This window comes from Manis javanica, chromosome 4, assembly GCF_040802235.1.
Source record: "Manis javanica isolate MJ-LG chromosome 4, MJ_LKY, whole genome shotgun sequence".
NCBI classification, from domain to species: Eukaryota; Metazoa; Chordata; class Mammalia; order Pholidota; family Manidae; genus Manis; species Manis javanica.
This window is the reverse complement of record NC_133159.1, coordinates 26,955,961-26,978,493: the sequence shown is the minus strand read 5'-3', so window position 1 is coordinate 26,978,493 and position 22,533 is coordinate 26,955,961. Positions and strand designations below refer to the sequence as shown.

General features: G+C 49.0%; 1 protein-coding gene across 4 annotated transcripts in view; it reads left to right on the top strand.

Moving 5' to 3' along the window:
* The window catches only part of KIAA0319L (KIAA0319 like), a 107,623-nt gene extending 87,133 nt beyond the window's left edge, over nucleotides 1-20,490 (top strand). For 3 of the 4 annotated variants that reach the window (XM_073233621.1, XM_073233620.1, XM_073233622.1), the window contains exons 11-21: nucleotides 1,066-1,189; nucleotides 1,797-1,929; nucleotides 3,630-3,778; nucleotides 4,812-4,963; nucleotides 5,329-5,467; nucleotides 6,975-7,134; nucleotides 10,773-10,915; nucleotides 11,840-11,962; nucleotides 12,484-12,574; nucleotides 13,570-13,661; nucleotides 19,316-20,490. In XM_073233621.1, coding sequence (XP_073089722.1) covers nucleotides 1,066-1,189; nucleotides 1,797-1,929; nucleotides 3,630-3,778; nucleotides 4,812-4,963; nucleotides 5,329-5,467; nucleotides 6,975-7,134; nucleotides 10,773-10,915; nucleotides 11,840-11,962; nucleotides 12,484-12,574; nucleotides 13,570-13,661; nucleotides 19,316-19,503 — 1,494 coding nt within the window. In that variant the 3' untranslated portion in view covers nucleotides 19,504-20,490. The remainder of the gene's footprint in view (nucleotides 1-1,065; nucleotides 1,190-1,796; nucleotides 1,930-3,629; nucleotides 3,779-4,811; nucleotides 4,964-5,328; nucleotides 5,468-6,974; nucleotides 7,135-10,772; nucleotides 10,916-11,839; nucleotides 11,963-12,483; nucleotides 12,575-13,569; nucleotides 13,662-19,315) is intronic. The other variant, XM_073233623.1, reaches the window with a different exon arrangement.
* Nucleotides 20,491-22,533: the final 2,043 nt, after the last annotated feature.

Here is a 22,533-nt window from a genome sequence, read left to right as displayed (position 1 = left end):
GCCTTTAATTAGCCCATTAGCAAAAACCTTTATCCTAAATGTCTAATATTAGAGGGAAAGACTAGATGAGAAATGGTAGCTGTTCTAGGATGACTCCAGAGAGTTGAACTATTTTGAAGCTACAGGGCACAAATCTCAGTGAGCCCTTTTACAGAAGAGAAAAGATTGCTGACTAGTTGGTGAACATCTTCTCTCTGGAGATATTAAAGGAGAGACTAGATCTGTTACCATGCAGCTAACAGATAAAGAAAGAAAACTGGATGGAGATTGTGGCAAATAGGAGAATGTAAACCCTGACTAAAGGATTAGCCCCTCCTCAGGTACAGCTGGTTGCTGCAAGGTGTGTGGTCCCAATATTGCTAGATCATCTAGCTTTTAAAAAGAGAAGACAGATACCTAGAACTTCAGGGAAAATTTTCCAACTTTTAAGACACTACAGGTCAAACAAAATGTCTGCAAGTTGGATTCAGCCCAGAGGCTGCCAGATTTTGTCCACTGTTCTAGAAGGAGTTTCTGTATTAGAAGTTTTCCCTAAATTATTTATAATGCTCCTTCTGACCTTCTTTGTTTCCAGATTTGAGGCATGACTTAGAGCTTGGCTTTAGTTTAAATGTGCTGTTAGGTTTCTCTGTTGTTGGAGCATGACTTTACATAGCATTTTGAGTTGCTTTGTTAGGATTACTTTGTGGCCTCAATAGTAAGAACACTGTTTTTAAAATTGTGTTATTTTTATGTTTGTGATCTTCTTTCTGGCTTGGGTCATAGAGCTGATTCGGTTATCAATGCACGTTTTTCTGTACTCCTCTCCCTCTGTGAGAGAGGTCTGACTTTATTGGAAATTACTGCTGTCAGGGAGGGGGACAAAAGAGGAAGGTGGAAACTTTTAACAAGATGTCCCACACTGTCTGGTTTAGCATTCACTAGTTATACTGAACTGGGAGGTTAATAGCCTAGTACCAGCCTAGGTTTAGAAACCTGGGTAAATAATTTAGACCACAATAGGACTTATTATATGTTGTGATTTGGGGAGCCTGCTTACCCACCTGTCTGTTTTTGCATATCCAGGGTGTTAGAACACCGATCCTGCAGCTCTCTGCCATGCAAGAAGGAGATTACACTTACCAGCTCACAGTGACTGACACAATAGGACAGCAGGCCACTGCTCAAGTGACTGTTATTGTACAGCCTGGTAAGTTCCAACCATGTGGTGCAAGCTCTTCTGTTGGCTGGTCCCTTGAACTTAGGGGAAGATGGTTAGGGTTCTGAATTGTATGAGGGTAGAAGTGGGAGGCATCAGTCCATGGGGCCCCTGGTAATTTCTGTTGTCCATTCCTCTAGTGCTTTCTTCATAACTAGTGCTATGAAGCACAACCTCAGCTTGTGCTCTTGCCCTTGGCTAGTTATTGTGCTTTTGAGGGAACATAGCAGATAAAGGCTCTGCCATCCTAAATCCTACCATGTCCTTTAAGGGCCAGCTTAAAGCCCACCTTCTCAAAAAGCCCTACTGTATCACTCAGACCCTTTCATTTAAACTCTTACAGTGTTACATTTCAAATTTAGCATGGCATTATAACTTCATTATGTTCTGGCATGTTCTTTCAGGATTGTTTGATAATGGTTCAGTCTTATATTCTTCACCGTGCACTTCCTGACTGGACCCATATCCCCCACAGTATCTGACAGCTCTGTGGGCAGAGAAGCAGAGTCCGCATGGCTTCTAGAACATATGTCCCAATTGGTTCCTCTCCTCTCCCAGCTGAACTCCAGCTTTTGACCTCCATGTGTCTGTCTTCTAGAAAACAACAAGCCTCCTCAGGCAGATGCAGGCCCAGACAAAGAGCTGATCCTTCCTGTGGACAGCACTACCCTGGATGGCAGCAGAAGCTCAGATGATCAGAAAATTATCTCATATCTCTGGGAAAAAACACAGTGAGTATTGACACAAAACCCTTATTTATGCAAAGGCCCCAGAGGTTTGACTTTCTGTTAAGAGCTGATTTGCTCTTACTGGCTTATCCAAGGTGGGTGACTGAGAAAGAAATTTTTGCAGTCTCAAACCTCAACTCAAGGAAAATGATATGAAATAATTTTTGAAAGAAAAAATGAATACTTACCATCAGTTAGTCCCCAGGTAGAACTTTGTGGTCCTGGTGCTTTTCCAGGTACAATTCATCTGCTGAAATGCATAGTTTAATTACACTTGAGAGGCAGGATGGAAGGGGTAATGGAGCAGAAAAATACTGTTGCTCAAAATTAACTGGGTAAGGCTGGCAGTGGGGATGGGGCAGAGCAGCTATTAAGGAGAATTGGAACTTCATCTACAAAATGAAAGCATTTCTCTGTTATTGTTTCCTTGAAGATGCCATTTACCAATTATGTTAGCCAGAGGCCAAAGCAATAACCAAAACAGTACTAATTAAACTAGAATTACCTAATCGAACCATTGCTGGTTCTCACAGTTTCTTTTAGCTCCTTTAAACCATAACAAATGGAACCTGAGCTATATGCAGGATCCCTCAGAAAGCAGAATTCCAAGCAGTGGCAAGCATTCTCAGGCTCCAAGGTAGCAACCACAGTTGGTTTTTGACTAGGACATTACAGACAGATGGGAAAGGGCTATATTTTGACTATAGAAACCACTTGATTTATGATTAGTGAGTTGGATTCTAGAAATTATTTTCCTCAGCTCTTGTTTCTATCTTTTGGAGAACCCAATCTTCCTCATCCCAGTGTGTTTTAATTATAACTACTTGTTGATATGGCTAATGAACGTTACAGCTGAGTTTTATTGGTGTTTACAGCAGAAATAATAACTTAGCCTAGCTTTTTAGAAAAGAATCTGTCTCAGGAGGGGTCAAAGGTTATATGCTTAAACAGCAAAACAGCAAAAGCAGGAAGTCTGCAGATTTCTCTGGTCATCCTATAATTTTAAGGAAAGCTCTGGGGCATTTTTGATCCTTGAGCAGAATGGCTTTCCAGTATGTGCAGCATTGTGCCGGATATTGGCACAGAGCTCAGGCCCCTGCTGCAGGCTGCTGTGTGAGGCCTCAGAGAAAGCAGGATCGGGTGCCCTGGGTCATCCAGGGCCCCTGCCCAAGAGCTGGAAGGAGCTTTGCTTCCAGAGCTGCTAAGAGGAGGGTTTGCTCTGAGTGTTCCTCTGCAGCCTTGGCCCACTTCCTTTCTCTGACTTTTCAGCAGGAGTTTGGCATGATTAAGAAAGGCATTTTGCTTCTTTGCTGGCAAGGGCTGAACCAACTACTGGGCCAGAAACGCTTTTCAGAAACAACACCCTTAAATCATCCTTTTGATCAGAGACCTGCACAGAGCACTTTCTTCCTTTTACAAACTGGAATAGCAAAGAGTTTGAATGTCCTAAAAGCTCATATGAAAGATAAGGCTAGATGTATTTGAAAGCTGGTGAAGAGAATTTTCTGATCAGCAGGTAGCCTGTATTTTGGGGCCAAATGACACTCTGTCCAAATGGAGTATTTTTAAACATGTCCTCTCAAGGTCTGGGAAACAGCAGCTAATGTCTTAGCTGAGGCAATGACCGTCTGCCCCTGATGAGTCAGGGACAGGAGAGCAGCAGTAAGGTACAACTCCTCGCTCTGGTTTCTCTCCCTGTCCAGGGGCCCTGACGGGGTGCAGCTTGAGAATGCTAACAGCAGTGTCGCCACTGTGACAGGGCTGCAAGTGGGAACCTACGTGTTCACCCTGACTGTCAAAGATGAGAGGAACCTGCAAAGCCAGAGCTCTGTGAATGTCATTGTCAAAGAAGGTACCTCCCTGCCTCGGGTTGGTGCAGCAGCCTCTGGGGCAGAAAACCTGCAGTTAGATGGATTAGAGACAAGGGGTAGGGAAGAAAGTTGAGGGTAAGAGCAGCTGTTTCTTGCTTTTCTAAAACAACCTTTAATTGACAGTGAATGTAAGGTGAATTTTAACTTGTTGGGTACCCCCCGTACCTCCCTTCCTGCCTTCTTCTTAATGGAATAGGGAGAGAGTAAAGTTTTTTTCCCTTTGCATTTTTATTTTGCTTCTGCTGCTAAGACCTGTTTTCTATGACTTTCCCACTAGCTGGCTTCAGTGACACCTGCTGGCAGACCTCAGAATGACTGTCCTGTGAGCCTGCACTCTTGAGGCCAGCCTGAGGCAGGGGCACACTGGCCATGCTTGGTTCGCAGGCCGGGATCAGTGATGGCCTGGGTGAGGGCTCAGCTGAGAGTAGAAAACCCATCAGATACGCAGGCGGCCTGCAGCTGCAGGACACTGAGCTCAGTAAATAGAGAGTATACACCTGAATAAACAAAGCGGCAGGCAGGGCCCAGGGGGCCCAGGATGAGAGGGCTCACTCTCTCCTTTTTCACTATTAAAGTAATGAAGAAGGAATCAAAAAAGATGTTCAGAGAATAACATTTTAAGTCATATTTTAAAGAGAATTTGTGGTTCCAGCTGAATGAAACCTAAACTCTAAGGCTTTAATCCACTTTGGACCTTGTTTCCAACTGTCTCACACCACCAAAGCAGAGAAATGGATTCCTTTTGGGGAGGCTGCTCTGAGAATATGGGAAGAAACTACAGTTGTGCCACCTGTTGTTTGGTGTCAGGAGAAATTTCTCAGGGTGGGCCTGGTGCCTCAGGACCTGTGGAACTCGTGGTTTAAATCTGCATTGTTAGTTTCTGGCATGGATTAGCACTTAAAAACAGTTCTCCATTTAAGATGCTTTTGATGTTTAATTTCCTCATAAGCATCATGAAGAAGTGTTCCTTCTTTTCCAGAATGTTTATTGTTTCGGTGATTTCTCCTTGACTAGAAATAAACAAACCACCTGTAGCCAAGATAAGCGGGAATGTGGTGATTACCTTGCCCATGGACACAGCGGAGCTGGATGGCTCCAAGTCCTCAGACGACAAGGGGATAGTCAGCTATCTCTGGACCCGTGATGAGGGGAGCCCAGCGGCAGGGGTAAGTTTGCTAGGAGCTGGAGAGCCTCACAAGGTCAAGGTGGTGAGCTGGGGGTTGGAGGCTGAGCCAGTCATTCTAGTATCTGTCTTAACCAGGTGGTCTCTTGTAGCAAATCTGGATTCTCTCTGAAATCCAGGGCAGTTAAATGACTTGCCTAGGGCCATTCTGCAAGATAGTGTGCCACAGAATGTGTTTCTGTGCCCTGTTCCAAGCAGCTGTGAGCTGCAGAGCCATTACAGGGCAGGAACTGCCCAGAGCTGAAGCCATCTAGCCCAGGAGGGCCTCAGTTTTGACTGAAGCAGCAGCTGACTCTGAAAGGAGTGTGGTTTTGTTCTGCAACGCAGATGTGTTGTTCAACCCCATAGGAGGTGTTAAATCACTCTGACCACCACCCCATCCTTTTCCTTTCCAACTTGGTCGAGGGAACCTACACATTTCACCTGAAAGTGACTGATGTGAAGGGCGAGAGTGACACAGACCAGAGCACTGTGGAGGTGAAACCTGGTGAGTGAGTGCCTCTAGTCGTGAGACTAAGTGTGATTGCTGCATCAGCCCAGCAGGCCCTCAATCCTGATACCCCTTCCCCGTGCCTGGACAGATCCTGATAGCATATAAAGCTTTTAAAAAACTCTAGAAACCCTAAGCTGAAAAATCCTTAGAGACTGTCTGTTCCAACAGTACCTCCACCCACGCAGGAATATGGACCTCCCCCTGCTCTTACCAGACAGAGAAACAGAAGCTCAGAGAGGGCAGGGCTTGCTCAGTGTCACACAGTGGTTGTGTCAGAGCTAGGCCTTTGTGCCACCAGCACAACACTTTCTCCTCTACACATGACTGACAAGAAGGCTCAGGGTACTCTGGGAATCCGAGCACAGGAATAACTTGAGTCATAATGTCTCATCAGCATCCAGATGCAGAAAACAATTTATTTTTATAAGTTGAGCCTCAGGCTTTATCTGACAACCCAGGGAAGATACTGGTGCCTTTACATTTTTCAGATTTGCAGAAATAAAATTTCCCTCTTAAATAGAATCATGTTTTTATTTTACTTGAAGGCTTATTTAGTATTGGAAAGGAAATAAGTGTATGTGGCGGGGAGAAGGGCTTTATAAATTCCTGAGCATCTGATGAGAAGGCATTAACTCTAAACCTGCTTGTTATTTTGTGGGTCAAGCTCATATGTGGGTGTCCTAAACGGAAGGGATCTTGGCAGGTCATCCTACCTCTGTGCAGGACAATAGTCAAGAAACTATAAAGTCTCTTCTGTGTTTAAAATCAGATTGCAGAGAGTCACTAATTATATAAGTTCTACATCAGGGTAGGAAAGTGGCACACCCAGGTATGTGAATAAGGTCTTCTGAATGACCACTTTTAGCACCCAAGTGCAGAAAAGTCTTTAGGACATAATGGGAAGTAAGGCAAATGGTCTCACAGTTCCAGGGTTGGGGAAATATTGTGCAGCTCTGATGTTGCTCAATATCTGTTTTGTGACTGCCTGGATTTACTTAGTGTTTACTGTTTTTAAACCTGTAGGGCAGATACATTCCTGTTATTGGTAATAAGATTGTTGTAGACAAAGTATAGAAAGTCACTGAAAATCAGATGTGGAGCGGGAGAGATTGTGAGATACCCCCACTTGGCCTGGACAGCTCAGCAGGGCCAACTGGGCAGAGGCTTTTGAAACAAACCTCAAAATGTCTGTCTCTTCCCTACTCCCTTCCTGAAATCCTGTTGCCTTCCCCACTCCCTTCCTGAAACCCTATTGCCTCTCTGCTTCGGCCTGATGCCCAGGACAGATGTGCAATTCTCAGGTTGGAGTAGCGATTTGGAAGCTCTCCGTGCCAGCCCCAGACCGCACTGGTAGAATTCAGTCTTGTCCCTCTCCCTTTGAGGGCCACTTGCGTTTCTGAATGCACTCAGTACTTCCTCTCTTGCAAAGGCAGGTGCACGGTGGCAGGGCTCTGTTAACTCTCCTACTTCCAAAGCCATGACTGATCCACATGCTTTCCAGATCCCAGGAAAAACAACCTGGTGGAGATCATCTTGGATGTCAGCGTCAGTCAGCTAACTGAGAGGCTCAAGGGGATGTTCATCCGCCAGATTGGGGTCCTCCTGGGGGTGCTGGATTCCGACATCATTGTGCAAAAGATTCAGCCGTACACGGAGCAGAGGTAGCTGGGCAATTAATGGGGGGAGAAAAGGAAAGACTTGGACCTCCTGGGTTTCTTGACTGAGCTGAGAAATAGTGTGGGTAGATAAAGAAGGGTGGGCTGTCTGACCAGGAACCACCCATGGTGTCCATTTCCTTACGAACTTTCCTAATACAGGTCACACACTCTGTACTAGACACTGCATCGGGGTACCAAGGTACAAAGTCAGAAGAGGTCCATTATGTTTGATGGCCGTGGTCTCGTAGGGGAGCTAATCAAGTAAACATATGCTGTCAGTACAAGATGGACTGACAGAATGTGTGGTGTCATGGAGACACAGAGGCCAGGAAAATTCCTCCAGAAGGGGTGGGGTGGGGACAGTGCAGAGATTTTCCAGAAGAGGTAAAATTTGCATTGATGAACCCTGGGAGGACAAGGAGGGAATTCAGAAATAGGGAAACCACATGGGCAGGAGTTCTGTGGTGTGAAGGTACAGTTCCTCTGGAAGAAGTCATTTGGTTCAGAGCACTTAATGGTGTGCCAGTATGTGGTGGAAGATAAGACTGGCTATGTAGACAGAACAGTCATAAGCAAGCCAAGGAGTTTAGTTTTAATAGTTTGGGCAGGAGGACTCAGGGTAATTTATGTGTGTGAAGATCTTGTTTGTTTTGTTTTTGAAGCAAAGACACTTGATTGATTGATTGATTGACTGATTGATTGATTGGGGACATCAGTAGGTGGGGGCTAGACTGCAATAGGGAGAGACTGAAGGCTAGAGATGAGTCAGGAAGCTTTTGAACTAGTCTAGTAAAAAGGCAATAAAACCTGAACTAAGGTAGCAGCAGTAGAAATGGTAGAAGAGAAGAAATTAAAAAGAAACTCATAGGTAAATCAATAGGACTTGGTGGTCCTTTGGGAATGAAGGTGAGTGAGGCATCAAGTGAAGCTTTGGTTTGATAGATGGTGAATGCCATTAACTGAGATTAGAGCTACAGAAGGAACCAGTTTGGAAGAAATTTTATGAGCTCAGTTTTGACTGTTGAATCTGGGGAAATGTTTCATCAGATAGTTGCAAGTATAGGCTGGAACTTGGATAGAAGGAGAAGCCAGAGATTGGGAGTCCTGCACACAGGCAGGAGTCAAAGCCGTGAGGATGATGAGTCACACCGCGGGAGTATCAAGAGGGTTGAGGACAGAACTCTGGAGAACACCAGTATTTAAGGAGGGAGGCAAAGAAAAAAAGAGCCAGCAAAGGAAACTAAGAAACAGCAGGCAGAGAGGTGGGAGGAAAATCAGGTGGGAGTGGTCTGCTGAAGTTAAGGGACAGTTGGCAGGAGGGTGGCTGCCAAAGGGCTCAGAGGCTACAGAGACAGAGTGTGGTGAGGATGCAAAACAGGCTTTTGGGTTTGTGATCAGTAGGTCATCAGAACTATAGTGAGGCCATCTTACTTAGATGTTGGGGGCAGAGGGCAGATTCATTTCATGGTTTGAGAATGCAGAGATAGTAAGTATAACACCTCTTTGAAGAGGTTGGTGCTGAAAATAAATATGCGAGACAAGATCAAAAGAACACCTTTTAAAGGTAGGAAATACTTGAGTGTTTTTATGGACTGAGGAGGAGGTGCAGAAGTAAAGTAGGTGGTGGAGATGAAGAAGTGGGTCTGGGGAACTGGCCCCGGGCAAAGCAGGAGCACCACTTGCTCTGGAGAGAGGAGGGAGGGAGGGAAGATGTGCTGTACTGGGGGAAGTTAGAGCTAGAGAGCATGAAGTTTGAGAACACTGGTACAAAAGTTCTGTGTTTTGTCTTAGAAACTGGAAGTAAGGCCATCTGCTTTGAGGAGGTGGAAATGAGATGGGCAGCCTGTGGGAAGTGGTAAAGGTGGGGAGCAGCAGCTCCAGCAAAGAGCTGGCTTCAGGCAGTACTGAGCTCTCAGCCAAGGTTAGAGGCATGAGGTGAGAGCAGTAGTTCCCAATTCTAGCTACATACAGAATCGCCTGGAGCTTGTGGGAACATACTATTACCCTGGCTTCTCCCCCAGAGATTATGATTCAGTTGATCTGCAGTGAGGCCTGGGCACTTAAAATCCAAAAGCTCCCCAGGTGAGTCTAATTTGCAATCAAGGTTCACTAGGTCAGAGCCTTGTGATTAGTGCTTTTAAGCTCTGCTCAGCAGCCGGGGAGTAGGAACAGAGAGAGTGGCTGCTTGGATTGATCCAGGCTGGTGGGAATTGACTGGGTAGAAGCAGTGGAAAGACATTACTGAGAGTGCTGATGGAGCATGGTGGGAGGGTCTGCTAGCATGCTGTCGCTGCATCTGGGGCATGGGGAGGAGGGAAGCGTCACGGTGACTCTGGATTTCTGGCTTGGACTGGATGGGCCAAGTTGAGGAATTCAGGAAGAGGATACGATTGGAGGCAGATAGAATATTACAGTGGAAAGAGCTAGCTCAATAAATGGTTATTTTATTTTGAGATGTGTTGGATTTGAGGTTCTCATGGGAGATCAGGGGTAGATACTCAGCAAGCATTTGCAAGTATAGATCTGATCACTCAGGAGAGACATGGGAAGAGGAGATAAAGATTTGAGGGTTATTAGTACATAGAAAGAAATTGAAATTATAAGCATGGATTAGGTAACTGGGAGAAAATAATGAGAAATGGACCACAGGTCTTTTATGGTAAAGGTTTGTTTCTTGATTCTGGAATTTTTCACTCCCCAGTGTTACTAGCCTCACTGCCCAGCAACCTTTTAGAAAGTCTTTTATGACAGTGCTTCCCAAACTATCATGGCCACACACAGAAAATGATGCTGTTTATATGGCACTGTGGGATAGATGGACAAGGCTGCTTGTACCGGAAGCAACTGGTCTAGGACCTCTGGGGTGCCGGGTCCCACCTAGCCCCTTGTGCTGAGGGGATCAGTATCTTGGGCACAACTGTAACCCAGTGTGACCTGGTTGGGAAGGTTCCATTTGTGAGATGAACATGGAGTCAGGAAACAGGCTACCAAAAATAGAGGCCAAGGCATAGAGAACAGATTCTGTGGCCCCCCAAATGTGAGTTCAAACACAATCGGCCTTGGATGGAAACTGACAACCAGCAAACAGGTTCTAGGCACGGCATAACATAACCTTGCACCAGCCACACCTCTGGGCAGTGTCTTTCTGTTGCTGTCATAGTAACGACCATGTTGGCTCTGCTTTGACCTATGGGTAATGTTTTGATGCTGTCCAGCAATTACATTTCACAGAGCACTGTGGTTTGCCTTTCAGGTAATCTAGGTACAAAACCAACAGCGCTGCAGTTGTAGCTGCAGCCATACGCAGATCTGTTTTCCTGACCTCCAGTTACCTGTTTGCAGCTGGGCAGCGCAGGGCATTTCTAAAAGCCTAGGCTTTGGAGTCAGACACATCACGGTTAAGATCTGGCTCTGCCATAATTAACTGTGTGACCTTGGGCAAGTTACTTCACCCCTCTGAGCCCCAGCGTTGTCCTCTGTAAAGTGGAGGTGGCACTGATAACACTTTCTCACTGGCTTGCTGTGAGAGAATGCCTAGGATATTGAGCACAGTGTCAGGCACAGCAGAAGATCCCTGGCGAATGGAGCTACCATTCTTGTTGACTGCGTCAGCTCATTCATACTGTTGCCTGTCTCTGCAGCACCAAGATGGTATTTTTTGTTCAAAATGAGCCTCCCCACCAGATCTTCAAAGGCCATAAGGTGGCAGCGATGCTCAAGAATGAGCTGCAGAAGCAAAAGGCAGACTTTCTGATATTCGGCGCACTGGAGATCAATACTGTCAGTGAGTAATTCTTGGGAAGTTGGGAACAAGAGCTCACCTGGCATTGCCCACAGCTCACCTGGCAGTCTCTGCTGTCCTCAGGCTTCAACTTCTGTTCTTCAAGAACATAAAGAAAACCACTTTCCTCTGCTGCCATTATCATGAAAGGGTCTCAGTTCATTGCCAGGGTTCTTAACATGGAGTGCACAGGCAACCCCAGACAGCATTCGGGGGCACTGTGAGTTAGAGAAAAAAAATTACGTCTTTATTTTTACCAACCACTAACTGAAAGTCATTATTGCCCTCTGTTCTGAAGGTAGACACAAACTACAGTAGTATTAACAGAATGTGTGACTGTGATGCTGTGGAAATCACAGATAATCTTGTGTCACACTACTTGATGAGCTGTCAGTCCATGCCATCACTACCCAGAATTACAACAGTTGTTAGACCCACTTCTCAATCTTGTTGCTTACTGTTTTAATAAAGACACCCATATGTTATTATTTAAAAGTTTTATATTCTTAAGACTATAATACTAAGTATTAAATAATTAAGAAAAAATACGTAAGTATTTAAAGAATATATTCTATATAATTGCTTTCTTTTGTAATACTATGGAGTATATTTTGGCAATTAAATTATTCAGAGAAGGGGGTCTATGGAACATGAAAAATTAAGGACTGCTAATACAGAGAAAAAAGTAAAAACAGTCTGGAACCATTGTCCACTGGCGTTTCTCACCATTCCCATTTTATCTGACTGTGATGATAATTACAGGCCACATGCCCCAAAACACATACCTCTGAAAGCTCTCAGGGCAGGTCTCCAGGAAATTTCACCACAGGCCATCGAGCAGGAGGCTTTGCATCGTCCCAGGCTCTGGGGGCTGGTGTTCCCCTGGTTCTGACTCGTTGCTTCTTTTCCCTTGCCTGCCACTGTCAGCGTGCCAGCTGAACTGTTCTGACCATGGCCACTGTGATTCATTCACCAAACGCTGTATCTGCGACCCTTTTTGGATGGAGAATTTCATCAAAGTGCAGCTGACGGATGGAGAAAGCAACTGTGGTGAGTTTCTGCTCGGCACTGGGCCAGCTGGTTTGGCACTGGATGTGGTTTCTGAGTGGAGCAAGTGGGTGTTGGTGTTTCCGAGGCAGATGAGCCAGCGTGGAGAAGAACTTTGTGTATTTTCTGTTTGGGAAGTACTTTTGCTTCCTTCCTCCATGGTTGCCTACGGTTAGGGGAAAACTCTGAAGCAGTCTTGTAAGAAGAACCAGGCTTAAAGCAGACCAGCTGCAGGGCCCCTGTCTTTTTGCCATGCCCACATACTATAGCCTGAAGGAGGCCCTCTGGTTTCTGATCCCCCGTCTCTCTGTTAAAGCTGCTTACAACCTGCCCCACTGTCCCAGGGATTCAGAGCAGGGAGTGGAAAGCAGGGGCAATTCAGAGGGTTTTAAACTTCCATTGCCTTCAGCTTCAAGGTCTCACCTTCCCAGACTCAGCTTGTCTGCAGCTCCCACCCGAAGTGGGCAGTGCAGACTGCCTCTGGCCTGTCTCACAGCCCTCGCTCCGCTTGTTTCTCTCGGCAGAGTGGAGTGTGCTGTACGTCATCATCGCCTCCTTTGTCATTGTGGTCGCCTTGGGAGTCCTGTCCTGGACTGTGATCTGTTGTTGTAGGAGGTAAGATGCGTTCTCCTTGGAAGTTCACTCGGGCTTCTTGCCCTTTCATGAGGAAGGTGCTGTGCACCGGGTTTCCTCCTGTGGTGCTGCTGAGGGCAACAGTGACGCATTCCTTTGGCTAAGTGCCTGTCGCCGCAGGGGTCTATAGCCTAGGGAGCGGCCGGCCCACGTGTGGGCCTGTGGCTCCACATGCAGGCTCACCACCTTAACACACGAGTTCTTCATTCTTTTGCCTTTCTTTCCCATTGGGACTCACATGCGTGCATGTTTTCACATACTTGTAAACTTAGGTTAATGTCTGCCTCGTGAGAACACTCAGGATGAGGTACGCTGGGTTTTCATTTGAGTCCTTTTGTCTAGTCCTGTACTATTGAATGGTAACATTTACTGTATGTTTTTCATTATTAATAATAAGTGTGATTTCTACATTTATTATGTACCAAGCACCATGATAATTTATACATAATACCTTTCTTAAAAGCTTCCCAGCCTTCTCTCTTACAGATAAGGAAACATAGGCTTAGGAAAATGATGTCACCTGTCCATGGACAGTTAAAAGTGGCAGAGCTGAGATTCAGCTGGCAATATAACATCACATAAAGCTTAGAAAATTAAAAGAATTCTTAAAAATACCCACCACCCTAAGACCACTGCTTTTAACAGCTTTGTCTGTGTGATGCTTTCCTCCACCCCACCCGAGGCATAGCGTTTTCATTTTCTTTATATTTTTAACCAGTTCTCCTTCATTGCCCTGTGGAATGGTGCATACATGCTAAGATAGTCATATTTTCCGTGGCTTTTCCCAGAATTGATAGGAATATTGAAGCACAAATCAGTTGCCACATTCGCCTGCTGAGAAGCAAGGAGAAAACAGCCCTCCTGTTAAGCAGCTTCCCTGAGACAGGGCCCCACCTGCAATCTGGCCATCATCCTGTGGTGGGCTGCCTGAGCCTCTCACAGAACCTCTTTCCTGAGCAAGGGATTGTGTTTTTCAGGCAAAAAGGAAAACCCAAGAGGAAAAGCAAGTACAAGATGCTGGATGCCACAGATCAAGAAAGCCTGGAACTGAAGCCAACCTCCCGAGCAGGCAGGGCCCTGGGAGCTGGGGCTCTCTAGATTTGTGCACACTCCCTGTGAAGAGCCATGTCACTAGTCCCACCTGAATGTATCACTAGCAGCTGATTGCTGGAAAAGCATTTTGTCCCTTGCCCAGTGAAGGTCTAGGGTTGACCCTGCCCTGCTCTGGCAGAGGCTGCCTGCTGGCTGGACTCCGACCCCAGGGCTCACTGCTCAGCGCTCCTTCACTCTGCAGGGGGGCTGGTACCCTACTTTGCTTTGCCTGCTCATTTTCATCGGGCCTCCCATCTGGAGTTCAGCCTTTCAAGCTGCTCCCCATAGTCAGGTTCAGGGACCTTGGTCTCTTAAACCTGACCTGTCTTTTTTAGGCAGACAATAAGGGAAGGTGATGAGATCAAAGTCATGTCTGCCAGCTGATCCCCTTTCCCGTCAGCCTTCCTTTCCCGACTTCCTCTTCCCAGTATTTGGCAGAGGGGCCCCAGGCTCCACCACTGTCTTAGCACAGGCGGGAGGGTGGCTCCCCCACTGCTCCAGGTGCACGGGCCTCACCTGTCAGGCGCCTCCCACCTAAGAGTTTCCAACTACATGGGCACCAGTGCAGCTTTCGGGATGGGCCAGAGGGTTAGGGCAGCCGGAGGGCCTTGTGGGGCAGGTGCTGTCAGGCTGATGTTCATCGTGGTGCCACAGGACAGGCATGGTCCATTAAGGGAGCTGGACCCATAGAGCTCTTCTTAAACACGCTGCAAGTAGATCTACATTTATACAAAGTGTTAAACACATCTCACACTTAAAACTTTGTATTAGGAGGGGCTGTAGGGAGATATAGAGAGTTCTAAGACAGGCTTTGCTCTCCAAATTTGAGTCTAGTAAGGGAGAAAGCGTGCCAGGCAGTCTGAGCTCTGAACCCAAGCTGCTTGGTTAGAGGGCACTGGGTGGGGTGTTGCTGGAGGCCATGGGGCTTGTAAACCAAGGAGTACAGCCAGAGCCTCCCACCCAGAAATACTAGGGGGCAGGCCAGGAGGTGAAAGCCTGCACAGCCCACCCTCCACGGAGCAGCCAAGGTTGTTTTCCTGTTACTCTGATAAGATTTTTCCACCCCTTGAAATACTCCAGTGACTTACTTGTGGTCTAGAAGACATGGCCTTGGTCAGCTTACCTGAGTTTGCCTGAGATCTTCCTGTTTGCTGATCTGTCTTTTCTAAACAAATCGTGCTGGTTCTCTCTGTTTAGAAAGCTCTCTCATCTCTCCCTTAACCTGCTAGTTAAAGGCATGCTCCTCTTTCTCCTACATGTGTGTTTCAGCATTTCTGTCACTGCAGCATATCAGTTATGTATTTGCCTGTCCTTTTTCCAGTCAGTGAAATCCTTGAGGGCAGGACTCTGTCTTACTCATCTGTGAATATAAATGCAGACCACTGTGTACCAGGCCCTGTGCCAGACACTGGTTACACTGTGGTGAACCAAACAGGCTCTGCTCTTGTGTGGCTTATATCAGACAGACATTAAACAAGCAGACTCACAAATACACAAAATATGAAGACCAACAGTCTTTATAAAGAAATCACTAAAGCTGAGACCCAGGATTTGAGTATGAGTTAGCCATGTAAAGACTCTGGGAAATAGCATTCCATGCAAAGGAGCAAAGTCAGTGAAGGTCCAGCTGCTGGGAAGAGCAGAGGGCATTTGAGGAAGTAGAGGACAGTGACACGCTGGGCATGGTGTGTACAGGGCAGGTGGCACAAGGCTGGCAGGTAAGCAGGGACCTTGCTGTGTGCTCCTTCTAGGAGTGATGGGAAGCCACAGATAGTTTAAGGGGGTGAAGGTACAATTGATTTACATCTTAAAGAGACAACTGTGGCTGCTTTGTGAAGGAACTGGAGTGGGGCAAGAGGGTGAGAGGAGAGTAGACAGAATGTGCTTATGGGAGAAAAGATGAGGAGATTGAGAGGTAGACAGATTCCAGCTACATTTGGGGGAATGCTTGGTGCAGTTCCTGGCATGTTGGCTGGGGCATAGGAGACAAAAGGAGAAGGAAAGGATGGTGCTTGAGTCCTGCTCTGAGCCTGTATGGACCACGTATGGTGTTCTCCGAGTCGGGAGACTGGAGAGGAGGTGCTGGAGAGAGAAAGTGCCTGGTTGGGGACAGTGATGAACGGGGTTAAGGAAATAAGGCTGGAGATTGGCGAGGACTACCCTGTGAGAAGTTCTGAACATCAGCCTGAGTAGTTAAGCATTCTGATGGTGATGAGGAGTGACAGCTTGAAAGTGCCGGCTTCGGAAAGTTAGCCTAGTGGCAGCATTTAATCAGTGGAAGGGGAGAGAGCACAGGTGGAGGCCAGCAAGGGGATTTCTGTGAGGGTCCAAGGTGGAGGTGGTGATGGCTCAGCATGGGGTCAGTGGGATGCAGGGATGGGAAAGGTCAAGGCTGACTTCTGACCTACGAGACCGAGGATGATGGCACGGCTCACAGAAGTAGGACTCATGTGGCGATGGCTTAGGGGAGAGAAAACTAAATGGAACTCGGCAGAACAGGACTGGAAGTGTCGAAGTAGGAAGTTCCTGTGTGCTGGTGAGGGTCACCGTATAAGTGGGTCACAGCCGCTATTGGGAGAGTGTGGAGGGACAGAAGAGGAGTCCGGGGCCGAGGAGCCCAGGAAGAGTGTTGGCAGGGGAGGGGATCAGGGAGTGGGCTGCAGTGTTTGCTGCTGCGTTAGGAAAGGATGAGGACAGCCGTGACGCGGGTCCCTGAAGAGCTGGGGGAGATTGGTGCTGTCAGCGGGAGTGGGAGTGCAGGCTATTTAGGAAGTAGGTAGGCAGTGAGAAACCGGAGGCCCTAAATATTTAAAGTCTTTTAGAAATTGAGCAGTAAAAAATGGAGGAGAGGACGGGTCTGAGGGCAAGGGCTCTCTCAGATGGGGTCCTGAGCAGATCTGCAGACAGGGATGCTGAAGGCAGAGGGGAAGTTCCTGAGGAGGGTGGAGACAAGTGGATCTAAGGGCCCTTCCGAATCAGGAGCCAGGGGCCAGCTGTGCCGGCTTGGAGAGGTGAAGCGGGAAGGGCCTTATGGCCCCTTCTACTGGTGGGGGTAGCAAGGGAGAGCCACAGGGTGGCCAACACACCAGATCACCACGAGGAGACATGTGGGGCAGCAGGCCCTCTCCCGTGGACAGTGTCGGCTGAGGGGGCATCAGTGTCCCCTGAGGCCTGATGTGGTCTGAGCAGGCCAGGGGCCCCAGCTCTTGCTCTGGGTTCTGGGGATCAGTTGTACAGCGTAGAGCAGGGTCACTAGGAGAACGAGGAGAATGGGATTCAGAAGAGGAGTAGAGTTAGTGGCTCTGTTGTGCAGAAATATGGCATATGCAGAAGTGGTGGAAACAATGCTGTCTGCTGGGAGCCAGTTGGGCTGGGGTGAGGAGTGACTGCTGACCTGGAGCCCAGGGCCCAGGCCTCAGGGGCGCCAGGCAGAGCATGGGGGGTGCCCACCCTTGGGCTCAGCTGACATTGAGCAGCTGTGCTTTGGTTTGGTTTGGTGTCTATCCAATACTGATTTACTCTTGTTGATTTCAATTGAAGTATATTCAGTTGAACTGTATGAAATTACTTACATTTGACTTTCTGACCTATAAAAATGGCCATTTTTAATGGCTTATCCTGGGTCATTAAAACAGAAAGTCATAAGCACAGCTGGACGGTTCTCAGCAGTGAACATGCCCTTGTATCAGCAGGACCCTTTTGCTTCTTTGCAGTCCCTGACTCTGCCCGACCCCCAGTTTACTGCTAATAGCTTGGAGCAGTTTGTGAATGGGGACATTGTGTTTGGCCCCTCGCACTCAACGTCACACTTAGACGTTCTTCCATGTTGCCCCTGTAGCCGGGGCTGGTTTGTTCGCGGCTTTGTCAGTCCTATTGCTGTGTTCATTCAGGTATACTGTGGACGGAGACTGAGTTCTTCCATTTTGGGCTGTCATGAGGGGTGCTGCTGTACATGTTCTTGTCCATGTCCTTTGGTGGACATGCATATGCACCTGGGAATGGAATTGCTGAGTTTAGAAAATGTGTATGTTCAGCTCCCACTGGTGTACCCAGTGTCCCAGCTTGTCCTGTTTCGTGGGTGACGCCCCCTCTGTGTTTCCAGCAGAGCAGGAGCTCATGGTGGGTGGGCCCCGGGGGGTGCTGTGTGCTGTGGAGCCAAGGCCTCCTCTCCCCTCGGGCTCCTGTCCTTCACAGCTGTAGCCCAGAAGAACTTCCAGAAAGAAGGGAAGCTTTGAGTGGGTGCTGGAAGGACCAAGGAGGCAGGGGCGAGTATTTCATCTACAGGGGCAGAGTGGGGGTTTGAGGGCCTTGACTCTCCCCTGGGCTTGGTTCTAATGTCGGCCACTGTCTCCCCACCACCCTGGGGAAGCCCAGGATGCAGGTGTTCTCCAACCCTGCTGCGCTGCTTTTCCTGAGACTCAGTGGGAGGCCTGGCTGTCCCAGTCACGTCCCAGAACTGTCCCCCGAGATGGACAAGGCTGGGTGCGCTCCTTGGCCTGAGCTGCAGAGCACTGCACAGACGGCCAGCGCCTGGGCAGGTCCCCAGCGTGTGGTCAAGTCACAGGTAGTCAGAGTCTGGAAGTCCTCAGCATGCATAGCCTTAAGTCATGTCTGGCCAAGAAGGGACTCATCTCAGGACACCTTCTGGTGTTGGGGGGGTCAGATGGAACCAGGAGGGAGAGTGAATGCTGGGTGATGAGGGATCAAGCACACCTCACCCGATGGCCACTTTTCTAAGGAGGCAGGTTAGTTTGTGGGGTGGGCCAGGCCTGGAGCACTGCTGAGCTGGGTTCTCAGTGCTGCCAGTTACCGCTCTGGTGCTGCCAGCTCAGGCTGCCTCTGCTTTTCCTGGAGTAATAGTTGAATCAGCCAGAGGACAGCCATCTTGCTGTAGCTGGGGTTTGCCCAGAAGTTATTACCAGACCACAATTTACAGCGTGGCCTCTCCAGCTGTAGGGAGAGCTCTTGAGGGGACTACAAAGGCTTGCAGAATCTCAGGCATCTTTTCTGACTTCAGTGCGTCCTGTGGGTCCTGTTTGTGTGTTCTGATGAGCTGATGGCGTGGGACTGAATCTGAATCCCCACCAGTCGGGCGCTCCCAGCAGGAGAGACCTCTCCAAGTCTCCAACCTGCTCCCCCTCCTTGGTGAAGCCAGAGCAAACACTGGCCTAGGCTGAAGCTGCGTCCTCCCTCGCCAAGCAGCGCTGGGAACTGGCAAGCGCTTTACATCCACACTGTGCTGGGGTGCAGTGAAAAGCCCATTCCCTAGAGCTCGGGTTTTCCTTTGCTTGCCTACCTCCCAGGAACTCCCCCCTGATGATAAGGGAGATGATAGGACATTGCACATTTCAGAGAATGAGCAGACTGTCATTGGACGGCCCTAAGCAAAGCTAGTAGGGATGAAGAGTTGGCACCGGGACCCAGGCCTGTTGGGCTCCGGTCTGCCCTCTCTGCAATGCCCACTTACAGGGCTGTTCAGCAAGCCAGCACTGGGGTCTGCCCCTCCCGGCCCAGGGAGGGGATCATGAGCCTGGTCACTGTGCTCATCTTTGCCTGGGGCAGGGTGCAGGGTGTGGCTCAAACTGGGGAAGGTTCGTGCTCCTGACACTGGGTGCCTTGCCTCCCTTGCAGGAATCAAACAGAAAGGCCCAGCGCTGAGCAGCAGCCTGATGCACTCTGAGTCGGAGCTAGACAGCGACGATGCCATCTTCACATGGCCAGACCGGGAGAAGGGCAAACTCCTGCATGGTCAGAATGGCTCTGTGCCCAACGGGCAGACCGCGCTGAAGACCAGGAGCCCACGGGAGGAGATCTTGTAGCCTCCTGGCCTGTCCCCTCAGGGTTGGGGTGGGCAGTACCAGGGCCCAGAGCATCTCCAGGCTGGTTCTCGTACCTCCCATGTCTGTGGCAGCTGTTCTCCCAGCACCTGCTGGTCACTCCACCCTGGCACCCCCACCAGGGCTGCTGGTACTTGAACCCAGAGACATTCTCTGGGAACCCTTGAACGAAGCTGTGAACCAAGAGTTTTTCTTTAAACCCATCCATAACTCCTCCACCCCCTGAATGTCCCTACCTCAGGGCCTCCTTTATTGCAAACCTCTCCCCTGCTGCAAGGGCGGGCACAGCCAGCTCTGACCTTCCCTCCATCTCCCTTCTGGCCTGGCTGTGCCCCACCTCGCTCGCTGCAGAACCAAGCAAAGCCAGCCCCTGCGCAAGAGCCTGCCTGTGGGCAGCACTCTGTTCTCCTATTTGAGGAGCACACCTGTTGCTGGGTCCAGAGGAAGTGGGCCCCCTCTCTCCTTACCACCTATATGCTAGGCTGGTACTGCAGAATTGGGTCTGGCCCAAGAAAAGGGAATTGCTGGCTGGCCGAGGAATGGAGGGGGCCCCATCAGCTGCTGGGCTGTTGTGACAGAGCAGCTAGGCCAGACGCAGACTATCTCCCCTCTTCTTCTCACCAGTCTGCTGCTCCCGGGCTCAGGCCACCATGTCATGTGTCCGGAGGAGACAGCCACAAATGGACTGGAGCGTTGTGGCATGAGAGTGCATGTGTGCGACTGCCCTGCTGCAGTCTCCTGGGTCTGCCTGTCGTCTTCTCTCGTTCTTTGCATGTGTGTGTGTTAGAGTGTGTGTGCATTGGCTCCTTGGAACAGAGATTCCTGAGTCCCTCTGGCCCTGACTGATGTCTGGGTATCTGGGTGTTGAGGAGAGGAACTTCGGGGAGTCACTTTTTAAAAAGAAACTTAGAGTTTACACTACTACACTACTGTCTGTTGTGAGATGATTAAACATGGTATTTAATTGTACGTGCTGGGGTGTGCTTGTGCTAGCTACACTGCCGACCTGTGTGACATGATGACCCCCAGGAGGGGAGCTGTGGGCCTGGTGTCAGCATGTGGCACCCTCGGGGCTGGGATTCTGCTGCTGGTGGAGGGTGCACATGTCTGGGTCCCTGCTGGCCAGCCACTCCCCGTTTGGCTTTCGGGGAGGAGAATTTTCTGTCCTTTCTTTCTTCCATACCTTCTGTTAACACAAAAATGATTCACAAGCTCTCCCCCTCCACCCCATGGCCAAGTTGGGGGGTGGGGGGGACAAAGTGTCCTAACGCTGAGGGTGCGGCCTTTAGAATTTTGGGCCCTTGCTCTTCCCTTTTGGGTTTCCAAAGCAGTAGGAGTTGGCTTCATGCCCCCAGAACACTGTGGTATTTGTATGGCAGCTTGCTGGACATACAGGGCAGGAGGAGGGCTGGTGTACAGCCTTGAACTCCCAGAAAAGGGCATAGGGAGAGGACCATGAGGTCATACTCTACCCAAGGCTCTGTGCACAAAAACCAGCTGAGGGGAGGTGGTATTGGTCCTGTTTTTACAGATACAGAAACAGAAGTGTAGCAAGAAGTCAACAGTCCACACAGGTGGTAAACGATAGAATTAGGCCCCACAAAGCCTGTGCTTGGTCTGGATCAAAATCACCAGGAGGACTTGTGAAAACAGATTGCAGGGCCCCACTGCTGAGTCTCTGAGTGGGTCTGGGGTGGAACATGAGAATTTGCCTAAGTTCCCAGGAGATGCTGTGCTGCTGGTCTGGGGACCACACTCATAACTGCTTGTCTAGAAGTATTCAGTACAACCTGAACAGGAGGCAGCAGCTGCCTGTCTTGAAGGAGGCTGAGACAATCCAGAGAAGTAAGAAAGATCTGCCAGGGACCTTGCGGCAGACTGAGGGCAAAGGCTTTCTCAGTTGTGCGAGTTGGACTGCAGAGGAGTTGGTGGGTGGGCCGGTGGCCGGGACTTGGTGAGGTCAGTGTGTTGGAACTGCCTGAAAGGATTTGGAAAGGAACTGCAGACTTCATACCAACTCACTGGCTTTGTAGATTTTTCCTATTTTCTTTAGGTTCATTTCTACATCTCATTTATCTCAGCCACAACTCATTGAAGGATATGTTTTCATCTCCATTTCTGAGATGTATAAACTAATTTTTCATCTCCCACTCCTCCCACCAAAAAAAGGACAAAACCCGAAAACTGATGCTCTCCTGGCTTGGAGTCTTGCATTGAGAAGACTGCCACATCCCTCCTCTTGCCAAACTCATGGAGAGGCAGAATTCCCTGGACTTGGCTTAGAGCTGGGCTACTTCCAAGTGCCTGAAAGGCACCCTTCTGAAATAACCCTGAGTTTCAGGAGCCTGGGAAACCCTGCCTTGACCAGCTTGGCTCATCAGTCCCCCACCCTCTCCAACAAAGGCCTCCCAAGTCTTTCATTTTCTAGACTGGCTAGAAGGCAGGCCAGTAGAGGGCATCCTTGCATTTCTCCAACCCCGCTAGGTACTGTGTACAGAGAAGAAACAGCCACCCGGAAGCAAACTCCCAGGGCTGGAAGGTGGCAGCCTGGCCCCTCACCTTGGGGAGAGACTGAGCCTTGTTCTTCAGTTTCCCTGTGAGCCTCTGATCCATGTAAGCAGTTAAAGAGATTGTTCTCTGAACATAGGCATGGAACGAGTGTGCACTGAGTGCCACTAGCCCCCGGAGAAGAGGTCTGAGGAGCTTGGATCAGCACCCCAACTGCTTTGTGTTGACTAGTTCAAGGGCTCCTTAATATTCTTGGGTCAAGCTGGGGCCACTGTGAGGACCCCTTTCACACAGCTAACCTCCCAGTTTGTGGCTGGTGCTGGTAGTGGCCACCTAACACCCAAGACTCCACTGGTGGAGCTGTGGCTGTCCACTCTTGTGCCTCCCCATAAAGGGGTGTGCACTTCTCAATGTCCAAATGCTGCCAAAATAGCTAAAGCCCCCTGCTCCTGGAGGGTATCGGTCAAGCTTTTGGGGAAGAATAGGCCTTGGGTGGCCTTCCAT